We start from the raw sequence: 21,484 nt of genomic DNA on the forward strand, positions 1-21,484 counted from the left end.
GTTTTCTGTCTGAAAAGTGCAGGCCAGCACAGAAAAGAAAATCAAATTTGAGTTTGTTTACAGTTAGTAAAAAAGGACCAAATGTCTCATATTTTGACATTTACTAACATAGATTTGCCTTATAAGACATGTTGTTGTTGCTTAAGCCAGAGGTAAGCCTGGCTGCTTTCATCCACCCTTTCCTAGGAACTGTTGCATCTCAGTAGTCAGGCACGATTACAGCAATGCCCAGTGGTGACATGGCACACTGGGGATGACTGTTTATTTATGTAAAACTTGCATGTTAAACGTTTGAAGTCGAAGGCATAAATCTGTGTTGAGCTATGGGAAGAAAAGATGTGTGATTCCTAGTAGAGAAGTGTTGCTGAACCACCTTTCTCCAGATGTCATAGCTCTCAGCTTGGGCTGGAGAGTTGGAGAGAATTGCCAAGTCCACAAACACACTAAACAGAACCGTATCTTCCTTTCTCTTTTCAGATATTCTTTCCCTATCTTTACATTTCTCTCCTTTTTACACTGTCTGCAGTGAGTGTATCATTTATCAGTTAATAAGTTCTCTGACAAGATAGTGGCTTTGTATCTAATTGTTCAGTTTATTTATGTAATATTGATGAGCCCAGACTTGAACTCTGCTTTTCTTAGAGGCTGCTTGATAAATCTGTTGGTTAATCCTCTCTAAGACATTGAATTACCTGCTGTAGCATAATACATGACATTGCTTTTGTTTTGTATTCTTAAAAGGAACTGGTTATACATTTCCAATGAGCTTTGTTTAACAGTAAGAAATAAAATCAGATACATAATTCACATTGCTCTTTGTGTTAACGAAAGATCATCAGTGATGCACTGTAACATATAAAATACTTCCTCAGCCTTTAAATCAATGCTCTGATTATTTTTGCTTGTAAGGGCTCACGTAGCTGAAAGAACTTCTGAACTGCAAAATCGTGGTTAGGAGTATAACTATTAGACATGTCAAAACAATTATGTTGTGTATTACTAATATGATCTGAAAGTATTGGAAAATTAATCACCTTATACTTTCCAAGGCAGTAGTTACTATTTCAAATGAATGAATAAAACACCAAATTAATTTTCTATCAAAACATGAGTCTAATGACAACACCGTTTTGTACTCTGTTATTATTTCTGAACTTTTGACTTGTAGGTGCTGACATAAGGGAAAGTTGGGAGTAGTACAAGAACTGCACCGTGCAGGAAGAAACAGTGATGCTGTATGACTAACTATTTATGAATTCAGCTATTAAGACTCTGGAGCCTCTGCAAAACCCCAGAGCCTCTTAATACTTCTCTTAGAAGAATGTCACAAAACAGATTGTTGCTGACACAAAAAGAGACTGCGTTGCTGATTATGTGAGCCAATTTAATGGTTTCCCTGAAAATGAGGGAAAAGCAAACTGCACCTCAAGTAGAGCTTCATTTCCTGGCCCTGATTAATGGATGTTCTGCTCAATGTTAGTCTTTAAATCCATCACATTATACCAGCATAAACCCAGAGCCGTACTCTGGTACAGGACCCGTCTGTGAAAAGGTGTTTCATTCTGATACTGATAATTCATATGCCTTTTAACCTAGGAGGGAAAGAGCCAAATATGGTTTTGGTAATGTTTATGCAGCTGTCGTGTTTCTGCTGGGTTTGTATATCTAAAAATCAGAGCATGATTTGCCCATTTGGTGTTCTCTGATCCCTCTTTACTTTTTTTTTTTTTTTTTTTTTTTTCACGTAATAAACACAGAATTAAGTCACTCTAGGCTAGGAAAATTTAGTTTGAAGATGAGTTTGACCATGTGAAGAAAGTTTATTCTGAGTATGTGCTGTAGAGACATAATCTTAGATATGACCATCCAAGCTGTAGATTTCAGTGGGTTGTTCCATAACTTTAAAATTGTTAATATGCATTTCAGTCTTCCAGATACAAAGAACACTTTAAAACAAAAATTATTCAAGCCATTTACATCAGGTTTAATAGTCTTTAGGCACAGAAGATTATGATAATTTTTATCTCGGATTTTATCGAATCTGGAGGACAGTGTATTAATAATTCAGTAGCTTATACAGAGAGGTGAGAGAATATAATATGGGGCACTAAAATGATAAGACATATCTTCCATGACTTTACTGTTATAGAGTACTTTCATTAATTAATAAAATGGCTAAAGAGTGTGAGTAGGCTATGAGATCACCGAAGTTAAACAATTATTGTACAACTGGGCAAAACAGAAGCAGATATTGTTATGCTGTGGGTAAAATGAAACACCAAAAGCTAAAAATAAGCAATTTTTATACCATAAAAGTATAAGAACAGCTCCATCAAAATTTAATCACATTGTTATACATTTATTTTAAAATTATGTTAGCTCATCAACAGTGGTTATAACATAGATTCTTATAATTTTAGTAAGATTAAGAAATATTGAGTTTTGCTTCTATTTCAGTGCACTGAATGTACAGGTTGCAGTGTGTGAGTTGCAGAATTATATGTTGAAAAGCAGCATTTCTGTACTTCAGGAGGTTTGTCGTTACATTGCTGTCATAGTTGTGTTCAAAAATGCTGACACCCACTTTGCAGGGACTGGTAATGCCAGCCAAGGTGAGGGGAGCCCGTGGCCACCTTGTCCATAACTCTTCTCCTCAATGTGGGGTGCAAAGTACCCACGTCCCGCTGGGTGGATGCACATGGGGAATGACTGCAAATCAGTCACAGCCCTGCTGCAGCCTGGCCTGCCAGCAGTGAGCCTGCACCTGAGCTCCTTTCCCTGTGAGTGGTGAAAACGAAGCCCTTCCCTTGTGTCTCTGCATGGCCCTTCCCAGCATAAGGGAACTCAGCTTGTTTTGCTGCATTCAGGAACTTCAGAAATTTTGAAGTGACTTAATCTTGCAAATATTCATTTGACAAACCCATAATTGCTGGATCTTTTAAAGCTCTTCCTTAAGAAGAATTTCTCAGGGCTGGGATGTGATTTCTGTTCAAAACTGGAAAGAGTAATACCAGAAAATAATGTCCTGTGAGGGAGAGTACTCAGCTAGATGTAAGAGTGACAAATTCAAGTCTATATCATCAAGTGTTTTTAAAAAGTTAGCAGCTACAAGAAGTGATACGGGAAGACTATCCCCCCAGTCCATAGCTGTGATGCACATTTGTTACATGAGGGAAGAGCAGAGTAGGACTGAACCAGGGTTTCCCACATTGCTGCTGTGTGCTTGAATTGCTGTGTTCTTCTGACAAAAGAGTCTTTTTCATTTTTCATGTGAAAATGTTTAAAAGACAGTTTCATCATACGATTAATCTTGGAAATGCTTGGTTTGAAAAAACATACAGCTCTGACTTGGGCCGAAATCCGCAGGGCTTAGATCTTCACCATTTATCATAAATTTTGGTGTCTACCTAACTATCTGGCAACTTTCCATGCTACTGTATAGGTCAGGAGAAGCTTTCAGAGTTTTCATTTATAAAGGGCTGGGAAAAAAAAACAAAAACAAAAAAAACCAAAAACAAACAACAAAGTGTTTTCTAAATAATGTGTGTAGGGAGGAAGAGGCTGATACATACCCACAGTCTGGATGAACCCTGCAAATAGAGAACCTGTTCAGATTTGCCCACAGATAGCTAGAGCACTGCATTCATTTTGGATAGCAGGTGAGGTGGTGATAAGGACGTAAGTAGAGGAATGCACTCAAGTGGTTACAAATGAGGGAATGTTTGGAAAGGAATGTGTTTCCAGGCAATGTTAAAGAAACTTAAAATCATCTTCTTGAAGAAGAGGACAGAGTATCTGTCTTCAAGTGTGTTTGCAAGTGTTATTAAAAGGTTGGGAGTCATTAGCCTCAGCAGACTGGAAGGATGGAAAAAGGTCTTAAGATAAAAAAGTAAAATTGCAGAAGAGTTTGAACCAAAAGGGGAAAAGGCATGACAACACCACTGCTGGAGGTGTATCCGAGGCAGGACTAGACAATAAGCTTCTGCAGATACTGTGTGAAACCTATTCTGCTGTTATTCAGGGGCTGGATTTACCTGCCCACGAAGCTTCCTCCCAGCGCTAACGTGACTGCCTCATGCTGATCTACACGGCCTCTTGGAAAAGACAACAGCCATAGTGCTGGTAATGTGAGATTTGAGTAACTTTTGCTATCTGTTTTGCTGCGAGGAATGTACAACAGTAATAGATTCAGAGTGTATGGCTGGGAAGAGCAGCCAGAACTGAGGGTAGAACTCTTTCTTCAAGCAGGAGGGAGGAAGAGGTAGAACATTTTTTGTCTTTAAAGGGTTTTGGTGGTTTTGGTAAGACAGTGGCAGGTACAAGTGTAACTTTCTATTTTAGCTCTTTACCTTCAAAACTAAGAAAAATTGAAATATATTTGCACAGGCTTGTCTTTTTTTTTTTTTCTGTTAAAAGAAAATATCTCAAATGTATAAAGGGAATATAGTTGCAGACTTTAAGAAAAAAAAGCTGTTATTAGTGCTACTTGACAAAACAGAAACAACGGATGAAAACAGTCATGGAACAATTTAGTCATAAAATGGACTGTAATCTTGAGGGTCAAATTTTGTCTTAAAAGCTGTAGAGAGAACACCTAGAATTTTTGAAAACTGATAGGTGTTTTCACCAAAGTCAACAAGAAAAAAAAAAGTAAACCAACTTTTCCTCTTCTGCTTTTGAATGATATTTTGAACATTTCTAACCACATCTACTCTTGAATGACCTATTTTCAGATAGAATACTGCAAAGTTCTCTACATTATTCTGTCAGCATATCTCAGCTTGATCTGTAGACGATCCTACTGAAGGAATAAGTCAAGCTACAGGCCTTATCAAACTTTTGAATCTTTGTTGCAACCGTAAACTAAGAAGGCGTGTTGCTTCAAATTCCTCCTTTCAACATGCATGGGCCTCCAGCTTCTTGTTTGATGCAGGCAGGGAAACACACATGCGTGACATTCCATATGAAAGTCATCCCATTGAAATTAATTGAGCTCCTCATGTATAAGAGTAGCTGTGGATGGAAATAGGATTGTGCACATGGCTGCCACAGTAGCTGTTTTGGTAAACTACAATTGTTTATCAACCTTACAACACCCTTATCATTTAACAGATGTTCATGTTTTGCTAAATCCTTGCAATTAGTCATTTTTGTTGTCACCCTCTCCAGGTCTGAATTAGTTGTACCTAATGAGATTGCATCAGATTGTGCTAAATCATTTGGTTTACCAGAAATTTAGGCTCATTTGTCCCATTTGAGTTTGACACAGACTTCAATATTTTATGGCTGTTGCTGTAAATTTCTGAGCTCTTGAGTCCCATTCATCGCATATTTGAATGGGTGTGTCATTTTAAATACTCTCACGTTGTCATCTACTTCAATGAGATAATTTTAATGCATGTTATGCACGTACTCAAATTACCTGCTGCATTGGTCTAGAGTGCTCAAGTTCTTAGACAATCAAGCCTCTGAATAACTTTTTAAAATTGTATTTCTAAGTATGCCGTAGTTTTCTAGGTGTGCCTTGGTTTTGGGTTGCTGTTTTTTTGGGTTTTTTTCTTACTCTTTTAAACATGAGGAATAGTGGCATGCAGACAAGATTTTCAAGTTACCTGACAATCGTTACCCTTACTTTATTTCTCAAGACTCTCTGTCATAGGATTTTCAGAATAGTAATGGTATTTTGCTTGTGCTTTTTGTTGTTAATATTGTTCTGGCCCAATTTATTTCTAAGATTCTGCCATGTAGAAGCCGATGTACTTTCCCACAGGAACTCTATATACCCCATTCACTCTATAAATAACATAGTGGGTCAAATTCTGTCCATGGATCCCTGCACACAGCTCCCACTGTAGTCATGCAAAGGAATGGTTTTGTCCTAGTTGTGCAAAACTCATTCAGTAACATCTGTGGAGCCTCTCTTCTGCCATACATATGCAAAAAAATGTTGTTTGGGTGTTTTATTTTAGTCACAGATGGCTCTCTGTAGACCCTTTCTATTAAGATTTACCATGTTTTACTACATAATCTACTGTTTGAAATGATGAGGCAGAGATGAATATTGACAAAAATTACTCTAAAAGTCAAAGAAAGAAGGGCCCTATTACCTTACCATTCTACCTGATCCAGTTCCTGTCCAAATGGCAATGGCACAGTTCCCTTCACCTTCCATGATCAGACAATGCCATGAAACTGGCCCAGTGTGTTGGGATTGGAAAATATTACAAGCCTACCAGGTTAAACAAATTTCCTCAGCCACTGCGGGCAGAAATAGGAAGGTCTAATCTTAGTTGTTCAAACCTTTCCACCTTATCACCCAATTTTCCCAGTAGGTGGCTACATCTATAATTTAGTGTGGATTGAGTAAAATAATAACAAAAGCACTTGGCACTTTGATCTCGGTATGTTTATTTAATGACTATTCAATATGCAAGGGAGAGTTTAGCATAGAAGTCCAGACTACAGTGCATTGGTTTGGGGTTATTTTATTTTATTTTATTTAACACCCGAGGTTAAAAGGAGCAGGAGCCCAGCTGAGAGAGTTCAGAGTTCGTCTCTGCATGCTCGCTGTCTTCCATTTAAATGTACACAAAGGACTAATACAGTACCGGCTCTCCCCTGGGCTGTCTTTGATACACTCTGCTGTGCCTGGACTCTGCCACTCCTCCTATCAGTCTGATCCTACTTCTATCAGCCCGCTGTGCTCAGCACTGTAACCTCATTCAGCCGGTGCTCTGCGTGCAAGCGAACAACTTCAAGGCTCTGTCAGGCATTGGCACATGCGGACTCCAAGTGGGAAGCTAAACACCCCTTTTCACCTCCTCTCTGGTTCCACATTAAACTCTATTAAGCTCAGGAAAAACACGAAATGTACCGTCATTCAGGTTTTGACTACCAGTGTAGAATTTAGATATTCAGCCAGCTTGCCACCTTTGAGAATGTACTCAGCAAACCCTCCAGTTCCTCTCCTTTCTCACAACAAGAGCGTAAATAGTGAGTTAGCTTGGGGAATGCAATGATAGAAAGTCTGGGTTGGAGATTTGTGGCACAGGCATCAAAATCTGAGAGGAAACTTTGACAGCACTGCCTGTAATTTTTGAGGCAGTAATGTGAGTTCAAAATGGAAAACGAGACAAAAATGGTCTCATTCTAGGAGAAGCGGGCAATGTGTTTTCAAAACATGTCCTTTTTGAAAGCCAGGCTGTAGAAAAGACACAGTGCAGTGCTAGTCTGCAAGCACTATCGTGCTTTGATCCAAGCACTGAATGCATCGAAGTCCATTGGGTGCCGTGGGCAGAGAGAGTTTCATCACTGTTTCTGGCTCTTTCTAAGTGTAGAAGATGTCTGACAGCATTTCCTTGTGAAGCAGCACCCTGGCTTCCCGCTCTAGGGCTCGCTGCCAGCGCTCACCCACCTTGTTGCTCACTCCCACTCTCCAGGGAGACATCAAGACAGGGGCAGATTCCTTCCCAACTCTCGTATGCCTAGCCCACACGTCACTGCACTTGGATTAATTACACACATCATGCCCTATATTCCTGGTTTAAACTCTGAAGACATGTAAGAAGATGAAAGCACATGAGACATAAAGGATTTTCATGAAAACTCCTGAATTAATGTTAATAAAATTGGTAACCTTGAGGCATGCTATCTCCTCTCTAATGCCTGGCACATCAAACATTTTGTGAGTTGGAGGGCTATTGGTGTTCCAAGTGGGACAAGACTTCTCCATGTTCTGCCAATCTGCAGTGATCACCTTCCTTTGGCCATACAGGGACATCCGGCTCTGTGAAGAAACTGGACTTCTTTCTGCCATGGTGCTGCCTTCAGGCATTTTCGCCAAATCTCATAGTCTTCCATACTCTCATCTTTTGAAAAACAATCCTGGAAGGAGGAAGGGAAGACAGCAGAACAGACACAATCAAAGTCGATAGTACTAGATCGTTTTTTGACAATTTTCCTGTGATAGTCCTTCAGCAAGGTGTCAAGCCCCTTTCCTGGGAAGGATGCCTGTCTGAAATGTATTACTGTAACCTGTCGTGGGCAAATTTGAACATGTGTTCAGTACAGCATACAAAATGGGTTTCCGGAGACAAAATGGAGTTTCAGTTTCATACAGACATACCGCTCTGCCAAACTGTGTCAAGAAATGGATTTTCCATTGTGTAATAATGTTTACAGAGCATCTCTGTTTTTATTTTTAATGGTTGCTGTAACAAGATCAACTGTTTCTTTAGCATAGCCATTTGATGATTTATGTTGTATCTCATCATTATTTTAGTCTCATTTCAGCAGCTCTGAGTAAAATAAAATAACGTTCTTTGTCATCAAGCAACCTGAGACAATGCCCGCTCTTGGCATTTGGTTTAAAATAAACAAAATTACCTAGTTTTAAAGCTTTTTCAGGATTAGTGGCTTTTAGATAATGTAAGTTACAAATGATATCTATAAGCACTAAAATCACTAGAAATAAGTAATCTTTTTACACAATGTTATTGCAACATTTCTTAATTTCTTAAAATGAAACACAACAAATTGTGTTGGGGAACCATCAGAGCAAGGTAAACTATGGTTAAAAGGTATAGCTAAAGTTGAAATTTAAATCTAGCTTCCAGTCCCAATTCAAGAGGGGAGAAATTTGTATTTAGATTATATGTGGTTAATAACACAGTCTTTGAAGATCTGTAACATCCTTTGAAGAAGCAGAGATGTCGAGTCCAAGTGGCTTTACCCAGAAGCTGAACTTATTAAATACAGAAACTTTCACCAATTTGATCATCTCTCCCCTCTCTGCTTCTCCTTTAATCTCTACATTTCAGGATATTGCTGTTGAGATATATTTGTGCACAAAACAGTGTCCGAAGTTTCCCCCCTTCTGCCTGCAGAACTTAGGGCACATATCTGTGTGCATACAAAGAGAAAGCAAATATGCAGTTCCCTCAGAAGTTGAAAACTATAGATGAAAAAGAAGCAAAATAAACCCTTATTTCTCTCAACAACAGCAAAGAAGTGTGAGATAGCAAGAAGACAAGAGATAGGGGTGAAAATCTGTTCTCCCTGTAATCCAGATAGTAAAGGTGACCCTGGCAATGGAGACAGAGTGACTTGGCATAGAAGAAGGTAGGGAGTGGGGAAATGAGGACACACGATTAGGCTGGAAGCCTCTGTTGAACCTGTACATCCGTATGGCAGTTGTCATCTGAACCAGCTACATGAAGCTAATGCAGCTATGTCTCTGCATTTATAACCACTGTAGATATGCACATAGAGTTAGCGGTATATAAATATGTTCCTCTAGTTTTTTCTGCCCTCTTGTACCTTCATTTTTGTCTTCCAAATTCTTCTGCGTATGTAGACTATAATGAAGATTCTTTAAGTTGATGTCACCATGAGAAATTTTGTTCTCTATTTGGTTTTGTGCAACCTGATGATAATGTCTTTGTGACATAGTCCACAGAGGGTGTTTTTCATTTAAAGAAGCGCATAAAGAATGAATGAAAAAATACCAGTCTTGCAAGCTTTGCTACTTCATCGTCATTATTATAAATGTCGCAGAGTTGCCTGCGAACTAAGTGGGAAGATGGAAAGAGGCTGCCTGGTCATGACTACATCGTATGTCTCTGGGGTGATGCCATGCTAACGGGAAACAAAAGCCAGCTTTGGATCCCTTGGTAAATCCATGCCCCTGATAAAACAGCCTAACTACTCTGGACATTTGCTGAACTCTGTCATAGCTCTTGCATCAGTAATGTTCAGCCAGTGATTACGTAATTACATTGCATTTACTAACAGCACTTGGGTATTTTGTGCATGCTGGTTGCTGAACGTTATAACTTGTCTAACAAAGGGTTACTCTAAGGGAGATTCTAGCTGGCCATGCCGTAGTGTTGCCTGTATGTTTTATTTATAATAATCATTTAAATAGAGAATATGATGCAATTCTGAGTATATATTAAAACCAGTTCCCAGTTATATATCTTTTCATATTACAATGCAGTCATATTCTTAGTTTGCTCTTACCCAAACTTCTCATGCAGTTACACTTTAATATGAAATGTTGTCAAGAGTAATTATTATCACACATCAGAATATTGTATTAGCATTCACTTTTAACAGATTAAAACGAAAGATTTTGAAATCTGTCCTTAGTGATACTAAGGAACTTGGAGACACATTGGGAAAGCTTTAGATGAAATGTCATACGATATATATACATCCTACATAGGTTCATAAAAGACAGTTCATTTAACTGCCTGCCTTTGTGTTTCATCTGTTCTGTTTGGATGAATCATCCACAGTTTAAGTGATGCTTGTGCAGTTTCTTTCCTTGAAGACCTGGGGATGGTGATTAAAAATAGGACAGTCATAGAGGCATGGAGTATCACCTGGAAGAAAAATCTGGTGGTTGGAATCATCTTTGGGTCATATCTGCTGATCTTTTCACTCACTGTCTGTGCATAAATCACCACACTTGTAAAGCTGAATTCAAGTTGGATGTAATATGAATTAAGCTGTCCTGAAGGAAGTTTGTTGAGAGATGCTATTCTGCAGAGCCTGAGTGTTACAAAGCAGTGTATAAAAAGGAGAAATCATTCAGTATTCACTGCTGGTATTTAGGGGTTTGTTTTGGACACTTCTGAAACACATGAGAAAAAACAAGAGTAGGACCTTCCAGTGGATCATTTTTTATTGGCATTTTTTCTCAGTTTATTGTTTCGATGTGGAATAGTCACATTTGGACAAGGTGGGCACAAATACAATGTGCTGCATCAGTTTCTCTGATCTTCTTGTTATTGAAGGCTTGTGTACACTTTTTTGGTTGGGGTGGGATGCATAGGTCATCTGTATTCCACACTTCTTTGGTAGTTGGGAAAGGTGATTATTGAAATAAATATTTTGTTTTGTTTCGATACACAAAAATCATAATTTTACTCCTTTATAAACATTTTAGTAAACATTGAGAACCTGAAGGAGGCATCCCCTGACAATACCTGCTACAGGAAGTGCATGTGTATATACTTTGTCATTTGTGTTTATGGGTATTTTTCAGGCTCACATCTGAAGTTTTAGGAACTGCCAAGAAGACATGCACTACTAGACTGAGGGCAGATAATAATTTATGTAGCTGTAAATGTAGTTCAAATACTAACATGGCAACAGTGTTAGTGTCAGCTAATACATTGCAGTCTGCATCCTCAAAATATAAACACTACAAAAATACACATTGCATCAAATCTTATGGAACTATTCAACCTATTATACAACATTTTATACATACTTTTAAGAAGCAAATGCTAAATATTCCAGTGACTAAACTCCATGTTTGAATATTGAAGAAATTAAGTAATAAATCAAACAGGGGCCAGGTATTTTTAAATGTTAACAGGTCAGTCAGATTTTACAGACATTATGCATCAATATATTTTTCTGAGAATTTACCCTAACAAATTTTAAAAAATGTTGCATAAGGTCATTTCTCATTTCAGGCCAAGCCAAAAGGCCAGGAAGTTTAACTCTAGGTATACCTTTTTACCTTTTTTTTTGTTTTGTTTCATTGATACATGCTCACATTAAACCCACAGAACATGGTAGAAAAAAAAGCATTTCAGAGCTAAACAGAGGACCACAAGCAACAAACAGGGAAGGCTGAGATCCAAGATGCCATTGATGCTGGAGGCACCACTAGTAGCAAGGCATAGGTCAGGTAGGCAGATAATCCAGGAACACACAGAATGGTGGAAATTTCCAAGATTCATGGAAAAATGACCTTAGGGAATTTTTTCTGTGAATGCAGATGTGGTGATTGCAAGCTTGGGAGCAAGGACAAATGACCAAACAACCAAAAGAGGGAATTGTCTGAAAGAACAGGGTGCTCAGTAAAGATTGTTAAATCACAGGCTCAGGCATTATGGAAGGCAAAATAAATTGAAATAACCCCAGACTGTATCTAGCCTGTATACGGAGAAGTAAAGAAATTTCTTCATGTTCTTGCAACTAAACATATGCAACATAATATTTGAATTATACCAATGTTTGCAAGGCAGTGCAGCAAATAAATGAGAGTAATGTGGGAAATTAAAAATAGACTTAAGGAATCATGTCTTCCAGGACAGACAGGACTACTATAACCAACCAGTGTAACAATCCTGTCCATAGGATTTCTCATTAGTATGATATGGAATGCATCTTTTTCTGAAAAAGATATCTAACTTAATTTTCAAATATTTGAGAAATCATGAGTTTGCTGTTGACATAATGCTTAATCACCTTCTAAAGTAGGAACTTGTATCTTATTTCAGAACTGAATTTCTCTAGGTCGCATTTCTCAACACTAGATCTCATTATACCACTGTCAGGAAGGCTGACATCTTGCTACCAGACATCTTTCCAGGGTGTAAGTACCAATCGCAGTGATCAAGGCACCTTTCAGCCTTTCGTCTGACAAGCTGAATAAGTTGAGCTCCTGTAGGCCTTGCACTGGAGCGCTTGGCTTCCCACCGCAGGCTATGAAATCTCTCCTTAGAATTTCACCTGTCCATCTGAGTAGAAGAAACAATGCATTTTTTTCAGTGTGCAAACAATCTAGGTGCTAAAAAGTTTTCCTCAAAACTCTGCTTTGAATGCTAATAAATAGGAAAATTCTTGAATGAGAAAGCTAAAAGAAATTACAAGTATAAACAAGAAACAATAAAGGAACAACCATCAGTCCCTGTTTTTAAGATCTAATCCAACTGTCTCTATTCCACCAGACCTTGGAAATACTCTCTTCCCTATGGCACATCTGTGCCCATGACATAAACGTTTCCCTCTCATGAAACTAGAAGTTCTGACAGATAGGCTGTGACTACCTGTTAAAGAGCTCTGGCCAGGAAGGGCAGACCATCAACTGCTGTGCCAGGAGCTGGCGCTAGTTCACTTCTGCTGCTGTTAGAGGCCTTGTGGCCTCTGGCGGAGAAAGAGGATGAACAGCTGGAAGCCGAAACCTTTTCAGCCACTTCAGCAAAAATTGGTAGAGCTGTCTGCCAAAGCCACAGTTTGATTTTGCCACCTTGGTCTGGTTGAATATGCTGTGCATTACAGGTAGAATATCCTGAGAAGCCCAGCACAGATCGAGAAAAAGCCATAGGCTATTTCACTGCCACCTTTTCCAGGAGTGGAGCAAGCTCAGTAGCGAGGACTTTTAAAAATACCGCCATATCATCAAAAATAATGGCGTGTTTCCAAAATATGTCACTCTAAGCATTCACAGAAGGGGTCAGGTGAATGGCATTTCAAACAGACCTTGTAACAGCTGGAAATTCGTGGTTGATTACTGGGGATGGGGATTCCTGCTGTTGTTCATTTCTACATGAAAGGTTTGAAAAGATTTTCCCTACCTCCTGAGCGGGCACTGGGAATGTATTTGCCCTGTTGGCACTGCCACTTGAGCAGGCATGACAAGAGTTCTGTGGGGACATTTTCCAGATTATGTAAGAAATCAGTATTTTACATTTCTTCGTGTTGATACAGGATGAGGCTCTAGTTCTGATAGTTTTTCTCCATCTACACCTTCAGATTTTATTCAACTCCTTTCTGTCACATTCCTGTTACTTCCTAACTGCAGATGAGGGGAGAAAAAGATAAACAAACGAAAAAGCTCTGTATATATTTCCAGAAATTGTATTTATAATTTACAGAAGGGTACTTTTGCAGTTCTGATTGTGAAAGTTTACTTTATTCACACATAGAGCAAACTATTCTCTTAAACCATATGGTCAGGAGGTATACTGTTTCATACAATCACATGTCTGAGAGCTGTCTGGAAATGTATTTCCTACTTTCTGATACAGGAACATTTCAATAGGAGGGGGTTTAATTTGTTTTGAAATTTCAACTCTTGTTCTGCTCAGAAGCTAAAGTTGGAATCCATTAAGATGCATTTTAGTGCAGTTTCTATTCTCATCTTCCTTTTCTCAGTAACTGTGCAATTCACTTAGTACTTCATTACAACCAACAGCAATATGTATACATAGTGCACAAAATGAGCCATTTTGTTTTAAAACAGATTGCAGATGAAAGGAAACCACTCATTTCTTGCTTGCTAGCTGTAATTACTAGAGCGCTAATTACTCCAAATCACTGACATCCAGGGTCAATAAGGATGACAACAGGAACATCAAAGACAAGATGCACACACACAATTACAAGTCTCTAAAACCAGGCTGTTTTATTATTTTATAGCTACTGTTTTTTTCAGTCAATGCTGAAAAATATTCAAGTTTGCTGAATGTTTACTATTATTTCCTTTGCAGTTTGACGGTGAGAACATGTATATGAGTATGACAGAGCCGAGCCAGGACTATGTGCCAGCCAGCCAGGTGGGTTAATTAATCTTCTCTGCCTTGTTTCAAATTGTAATTAAACAAATTCAAAGAGTTGCATTGCAAATGAGTGGTGCTATCAGTAACTGCTGCAATCAGGAATAATCATAATTTATAAACAAAGCATTTAAGCCTTGTTTCCAGTTAATGAGATAGAGCTGATAAAACACCAGAGTTGGCGTTTGTTGAAAGATACTACCTTGTTTCCTCTCCAGAATGCAAGCAGCTGTTTTGCCAGCATGATCTTTCCTAAACAGTTGTTTTACCTTCAGGAAATAAAGTCTTTACAGGTGCAGGTTATTTGTTTATCTGACTGCAGACAAGTTAATCATTATAAGCTACACATGTCACAAATAGCTTTAATTATCACTTGTAGGCCAGTTGTAGTTGAAAAATTGCATTTTTAACACTAATCGAATGGCTGAGGAATATTGCCAGTGTTACACCATTTGCAGTGGAGTTAAGACAATGACTTCTGTAGCTTGCAGCCAAAAAGGTTGAATGTGATCTGGATGCTTTACAGGTGTTTTTGAGTCCTTTCCCTTTTGGGGAAACATACAAATTACATTCTGATCTTACGTGTATATTTAAAAATCTTTTACCTTTCCACTTGAAGTCTAAGTTACTATAGATGTCTAAGAGTGAAAAAATCTAATTACTTTTTAAAAAGCAAAAGGAGTTTTGAAATTTTTATTTTTTCCATCTATAGTTACATCTATATGTGAGAGAGAAGTTTTTGTTTAGTTCATGTTTCAGTCAGTTTAGTTTCACATTATTAAGTGAGGGTGGTAGTGGTGCAGGTCAGTTAGATTGTGTCAGAAATTGCCCTCAATAATTGGGCTCATTGTCTGGGTCATGCAGTGTCTGAGGCCCAGCAGTGGCAAGTCTGATATGTCTCTTTCTGACAGGACCAGTAGGATTGCATGAAGAACTCTCATTAGGAGGGAAATAAATTTGCAGGCATATAAAATGTGTGTAGATAAGCAGGATATGATTTAGGAATCAACAGCTTTGGAAAGTGACAATACATTCAGAACTAAATATCTTCATGAAGTAGGGTTTTTCAGATAGCCATGTTGGTCTAACTGATTGCGATGTATAGCATACAGGTTCATTTGGGGGCAGGGAAACAGGAGGTTGTGTGAGATTAACTCAGTGCAAAAAGTCCATCTTTAAAATGTTCCACCATGTTGCTTCCTAGCCTCCTGTTGAAGTTATTCTGAAATACCTTTAGAGACCAACTATACTTTGCGTTTAGGTTTTGTGCATGATTGAACTTATTCAGCTAAGAACCCTCCAAGATCCAGAGGTAGTTTAGAATAGAACTGTTTGATTAAAAAATGAAAAATTATATTATTAATTTTTCTCTAACCATTAATCCAAAAACTGTACTGACAAGTTTTAGTATTACTATTAGATTAAAGCAGCCTAGTATCATCTCATTTATGCCTTAAGGGTTTTGAAGTGCAAGGGCTAATTGAATTTGTTTGAAACAGTAGAAATACAAACTCTGTGAATGATTGCTGTTATAAGGCAGCTGCTACCTTTCAGAGAATCATTATATCTGTCTTAAACAGTTTTGAATAAAGAATTGCAAATCCACATTATACATCAGAATTATTTTTCTTCTGTTGATATTTTTGTACTGTGTATGCATGTAGTTTAAATAATTTAAATGGCGTATTGAAAAATTAAGAGTGTAAGTTTTAATCTTTTATGCAGTTTCTACATGTGCTAACAAGACCCAGATCCTCAGAGATACTTACGCATCTAACACTCACTGGTTTCAGTGGAAGCAAGGTGCTTAAATTACCTTTAAAGACCCAGGCCTAGATATTTTAAGTGCAAATGATTTTGTCTTCAAGGAAAAAAATCTATCAAATGTGACATTTCCAAATTCAAAGATGACGGAAAACCCTGAATGCTTACTAAGGGCTGGAACCAAGGAAGAGCTTACAGATTTAAAAACCTTGCTATGGCAAAACCAAGCTCTTGGGTGTCTGGCTCCCAGTTGGAGTCCAAAACCCAGAGGCAGATGTTGACACTCTGTCCTTTGCTGGGAGATCCATGCAGCAAGAGATACCTGCCAGGCTCAGTATTTTAAGTCATTACCAAAGGCACACCAGTTAAACAGCCTCCCATGCCTGTTGGAGAGAAACTGTCAGCCTTGGACTGTCACACCCTCCTTTCCCTTATGCGATTCTCTCCTGGTGCTTGCACCATTGCAGCAGTTTTTTAAGTTAAGATATATGAAAGCCTGTAATAATAAAAAGGGAGACGAAAAGCAGGAAGCTGGGAGTGTGTTCAAAATCAGTTTAGGTAAGAACTGGGACTGTGAGAGAAGCCTTCCTGACCTGTTCCTGGGTAGATCACTGCTGGTCATTCCTCAAAGCAACTAAGCAGCTCCCCGTTGATGGCGTTGGTGAGGTCTTCACTGGCTCTGATGGGGCATCGTTCCTATCTCAGGTGTTAACATTTGGTGATCACTCAAAATTGGTGAACTGACTACCAGTCCAACATCCAATCTGCTTGTTAAAACTGGACAGAATACAATTTTCACTGCTCTGGAAAAAAAAAAAAAAATAAAAATGCAAGATTGTGTAGCTTACTGAAGAGGAAGAGGAAAATGTGCGGCTGTATTTTCTGGTCCCTGCTTTCAGCACTATTTTCCACTTGCTGTTACTGGATATAATACAAATAATCCCACAAAAAGAGATGAGAAAGTGTTCTCTCCCAGATGAAAGCCTGGTCACTTAATCCATCTCCTGTGTCCATTTTGCATTTGTCCTCATAAGCCTTGCAGTTGTATGACTTCAGCAAGAGGAATACAGGCTCCCTCCCATTCGCAACAACTTGGTTGTTCCCTTGCAAGATCCAGAGATGAGGGTTTGAATCCTGTCAGAGTGAGGAGTGAATTCATTTCTCCAATCTCATACATGGATGCACATCTGGTAATTAAAATATGAGCCCCACATGTTAGGAGATGCACAGTCCTATCAGAAACTTCTGTTCAAGCTCTGATCATGCTGACTGAGTCAGATGTGAGCATCATTTTCTAATTTCAGAGTCTGACACAGCTTATTTGGGAGGTGGGTGGGCAAACTGAGTCATGGTATGCAACACCAAAGACCAAAGGGTTTCCACTAGGCTGTCTTCAGGATTATGTGACTATAGAGGCAGGAGTTTTGGGGTTCTGATGCACACTGACTTGCTCGCATTCTTGCCTTGGATCTAAGCCTGAGAAGTTAGTTTTGCTTGTTTTTCCTTTTGCCTCTAACTTTTCATAGAACCCGGAATTTCAAGATAATTTGGGGCTATAAAATGTACTGTGTAGCAGAAAAAAATAACATTCAGACGTCAGAAATGTTTCAGTTGCCCTGAAAAAGCTGAACTTTGCACTTCAGTTCTTTCTGTTTACTGCAAAGTGTTCACCTTGTATTATTTTAAGGGTTTTAATCAATTTATCCCCTTTAGGCTAACATAAATAAAAGCTCAGCCATTGGACAGGAAAAATGTAGTTTTGTTCCTTTTGCTATGTAACATCAAACATCTGCATAGCTTAGTAATCCAAGACAAGTTGCCTCACAGCATCCCTCAACAATTATCATTTCGGTTCAATTTTCAAATCAGTACATGCTTTGGGACTTATAGACTAAGTTGCTAAGTAGCAACATATGGCTCACTACTGTTCCTGTGATGTTGCTGCAAGCAAATAGCATAATTCTATACTTGAAATGATTTTTGCAGAAAGCCAGTACTGGAACTGAGCCAGAAGTGTAAGTATACAGTAAAAATTAATGATATTCTTTTAGACTGTCCCAAAAGGCTGTTTGGCAATGTTGTCTCTGTGTACATTTTATATATGTATGTGAGTACTGTATTTTTGGTTATGATATATGAAGTACAGGACTCTGCACTGCAGGCATCTCCTAAAGGATTATGCCAGCCATATTAACAAACATACATAGTAAAACTACATGACATTTTCACTACTAATTGCACTTCAATCTGAAAATATTTATCATTTTAAAATAAAACTATGCCAACTGCTCTGCATTTCAAATTCTCACAAATATATTGTTTTCTCCCCACACCTATAATTGGAATCTCTGCAATAAATTGTTCTTCATGTAATTCCTCTACCTGTAATTTGTGGGTCGCGCACAGCACAGTATAAAATTATATTGTTTATTTTACATTTCTTCCTACTCACAATACAGAATGTAATTCAGGACTCTGTTGCACAGACTATTGCACACTTTTCCAATCTTCCCGAGGCCTGATAAATGTGAAGGGTAATGCATCCCACTGCCAAATCCCCTGCACGATGCAAAGGGAAGGGAGGACAACAGGCCTGGAGCTGATGGTTTGGGGCCGTACCCCTACTGCCCCAGTGTGAAGAAAAGAGATAGCCAAGACAGAGGAAGGAATACTGCTTGCACAGAACTATGCCAGGGAGATCTGATAGAATCTGTATGCAGGCTCTTTGATATAGTGGACACCATAAGTAAAATGGGATAGAATGACATCTGACAGAGATATGTTAATAGGAAAGTAAAGGGTTCCCCTGCCTTTTGTTGCCATATGCACATGGTCATAGATATAAACCTAACTTCTTATGTCGTGTTTATACTCTAATTTCCTAAAGTATTAATGGGGTAGCTATTACCCATATGAAATAGGGATGAATAAATGCTACATAATAACTGCCCTCTCTTGCTCTGTCTTTGTTCTTACCTGTAGGTAGACTAGAATTACAAAGTACTGTATCCCATTCCTTCCAAAATATATGGCTCTTTTCTCACTCTCCTAGAGCCAGAGTCAGCACAGAAAGGCAGAAGTTGGCTGCCTTGGAAAGGATTCAGCAAAAGAAGCATTCTTAGGTGGAGAATCCCTAAGAGGTCCAGTGTAGTCCCACTTACCCTGAAGTCCTGAGCAACCTTTCCCAAAAGCTGGAAAGCCTTTTCTGATTAGTTGAACGGCTGCTCCATAGTGAGAGGGCAATGCCAGCTGGTCAGTCTACTGGATGGCTGCAGTTCAGGGCTGGTTCAGACCGGATTCTATCGCCCTCTTCCTCATCTACTGACATTTAATTTCAAAAATAGAGTATCAACAGAAGGATGTCCACCTCTCTCTCCCCTATTTCTCCGAAGCAGGCTATAGATGCCACTTTCAAAAAAATGGGATATAGGATTAAATGGCCTCAGGGAAATAAAAACACCAGGCAAATCTTTCATATCCTGAATGGGTGATTATAGATAGAGGTAATGTTACTCTACCTTTCCATTTTGTATAGAACATAATTTTTTAATATATCTTGGGATCAGGCACAAAGCCTTGAAAGAACTGAGTTCCTGATAAAAATCCATGAACAGTTGCATGAGCAAGGCCGTGTTTATGTACATAGATAATTATGTATATAACCTTAGAATGATCTGGGTTGGAAGGCACATTTGAAGATTTTTTAGTCCAACTGCCTGCCATGGGCAGGGACACCTTCCATCAGACCAGGTTTCACAAAGCCCCATCCAACCTGACCTTGAACACTTCCAGAGATGGGGCATCCATGACTTCTCTGGGTAACCTGTTCCAATGCCTCACCACCCTCACAGTAAATAATTTCTTCATGTGTCCAAGCTAAATCACAGAATCACAGAATCAAAGAATCGACTGGGTTGGAAAAGACCTCAGAGATCATCAAGTCCAACCCTTGGTCCAACTTCAGTCCATTTACTAGATCATGGCACTAAGTGCCATGTCCAATCTCAGTTTAAAAACCTCCAGGAACGGTGAGTCTACCACCTCCCTGGGCAGGCCATTCCAATGCCTGACCACTCTTTCTGTAAAGAATTTCTTTCTAATATCCAGCCTAAATTTCCTCTGGCAGAGTTTAAGCCCATGCCCCCTTGTCCTATTGCTAACTGCCTGGGAGAAGAGACCAATCCCCACCTGGCTATAACTTCCCTTCAGGTAGTTATAGAGAGTGATGAGGTCACCTCTAAGCCTCCTCTTCTCCAGACTAAACAACCCCAGCTCCCTCAGCCTCTCCCCATAGGTCTTATGTTCAAGTCCCTTCACCAGTCTTGTTGCTCTTCTCTGGACCCGCTCCAGCACTTCAATATCTTTCCTGAACTGAGGGGCCCAGAACTGAACACAATACTCTAGGTGTGGCCTCACCAATGCAGAGTACAGGGGAAGGATCACTTCCCTTGTCCTGCTGACAACGCTATATTTGATACAGGCCAGGATACCATTGGCCTTCTTGGCCACCTGGGCACACTGTTGGCTCATGTTGAGCTTCCTGTCAATCAGTACCCCCAGGTCCCTTTCTGCCTGACTGCTCTCCAGCCACTCTGTGCCCAGCCTGTAGCGCTGCAGGGGGTTGCTGTGGCCAAAGTGCAGCCCCCAGCACTTGGCCTTGTTGAACTTCATCCCATTGGAATCAGCCCATTTTTCCAGTCTATCCAGATCCTTTTGCAGAGCCCTCCTGCCTTCCAGCAGGTCAACACTCCCTCCCAACTTGGTGTCATCAGCAAATTTGCTGATGATGGTCTCAATCCCCTCATCTAAATCATCAATAAAGATGTCAAACAGGACTGGACTCAACACTGATCCCTGAGGGACAAATCTATCCTCTCTCAGTTTAAAACTTTTGCCCCTTGTACCGTCACTACAGGCCTTGGTAAAAAGTCTTTCTCTGTCTTTCTTATAAATCTCCTTTATGTACTTAAAGGCTGCTATAATGTCTTCCTAGAGCTTTCTCTTCTCCAGGCTGAAAAACCCCAATTCTCTCGGCCTGTCCTCATAGGAGAGGCATTCCCTCCCTCTGATCATCTTGGTGGCCTCCTCTGGATCCTCTCCAACAGGTCCATGTCTTTCCTGTGCTGAGGCCTCTAGAGCTGCACGCAGGACTCCAGGTGGGGTCTCACCAGAGCAGAGCAGAGGGGCAGAATCACCTCCCTCGACCTGTTTCTTCTCACACTTCTTATGACGCAGCCCTGGATACGGTTGGCTTTCTGGGCTGTGAGCGCACATGGCTCGCTCCTGTCCGTTTTCCATCTACCAGGACCCCCAAGTCCCAGTCTGCATGCATGTATTATGTAAATATGGATGACTGTCTTTAA

The 21,484-nt window shown here is 39.5% G+C and overlaps 1 protein-coding gene across 2 annotated transcripts in view; it reads left to right on the forward strand.

Moving 5' to 3' along the window:
* The window catches only part of TOX (thymocyte selection associated high mobility group box), a 215,752-nt gene that overhangs the window by 98,622 nt on the left and 95,646 nt on the right, over positions 1-21,484 (forward strand). For both annotated transcript variants that reach the window (XM_065832876.2, XM_065832875.2), the window contains exon 2: positions 14,292-14,357. In XM_065832876.2, coding sequence (XP_065688948.1) covers positions 14,292-14,357 — 66 coding nt within the window. The remainder of the gene's footprint in view (positions 1-14,291; positions 14,358-21,484) is intronic.

The sequence above is a fragment of the Patagioenas fasciata genome, chromosome 2, assembly GCF_037038585.1.
Source record: "Patagioenas fasciata isolate bPatFas1 chromosome 2, bPatFas1.hap1, whole genome shotgun sequence".
NCBI classification, from domain to species: domain Eukaryota; kingdom Metazoa; phylum Chordata; class Aves; order Columbiformes; family Columbidae; genus Patagioenas; species Patagioenas fasciata.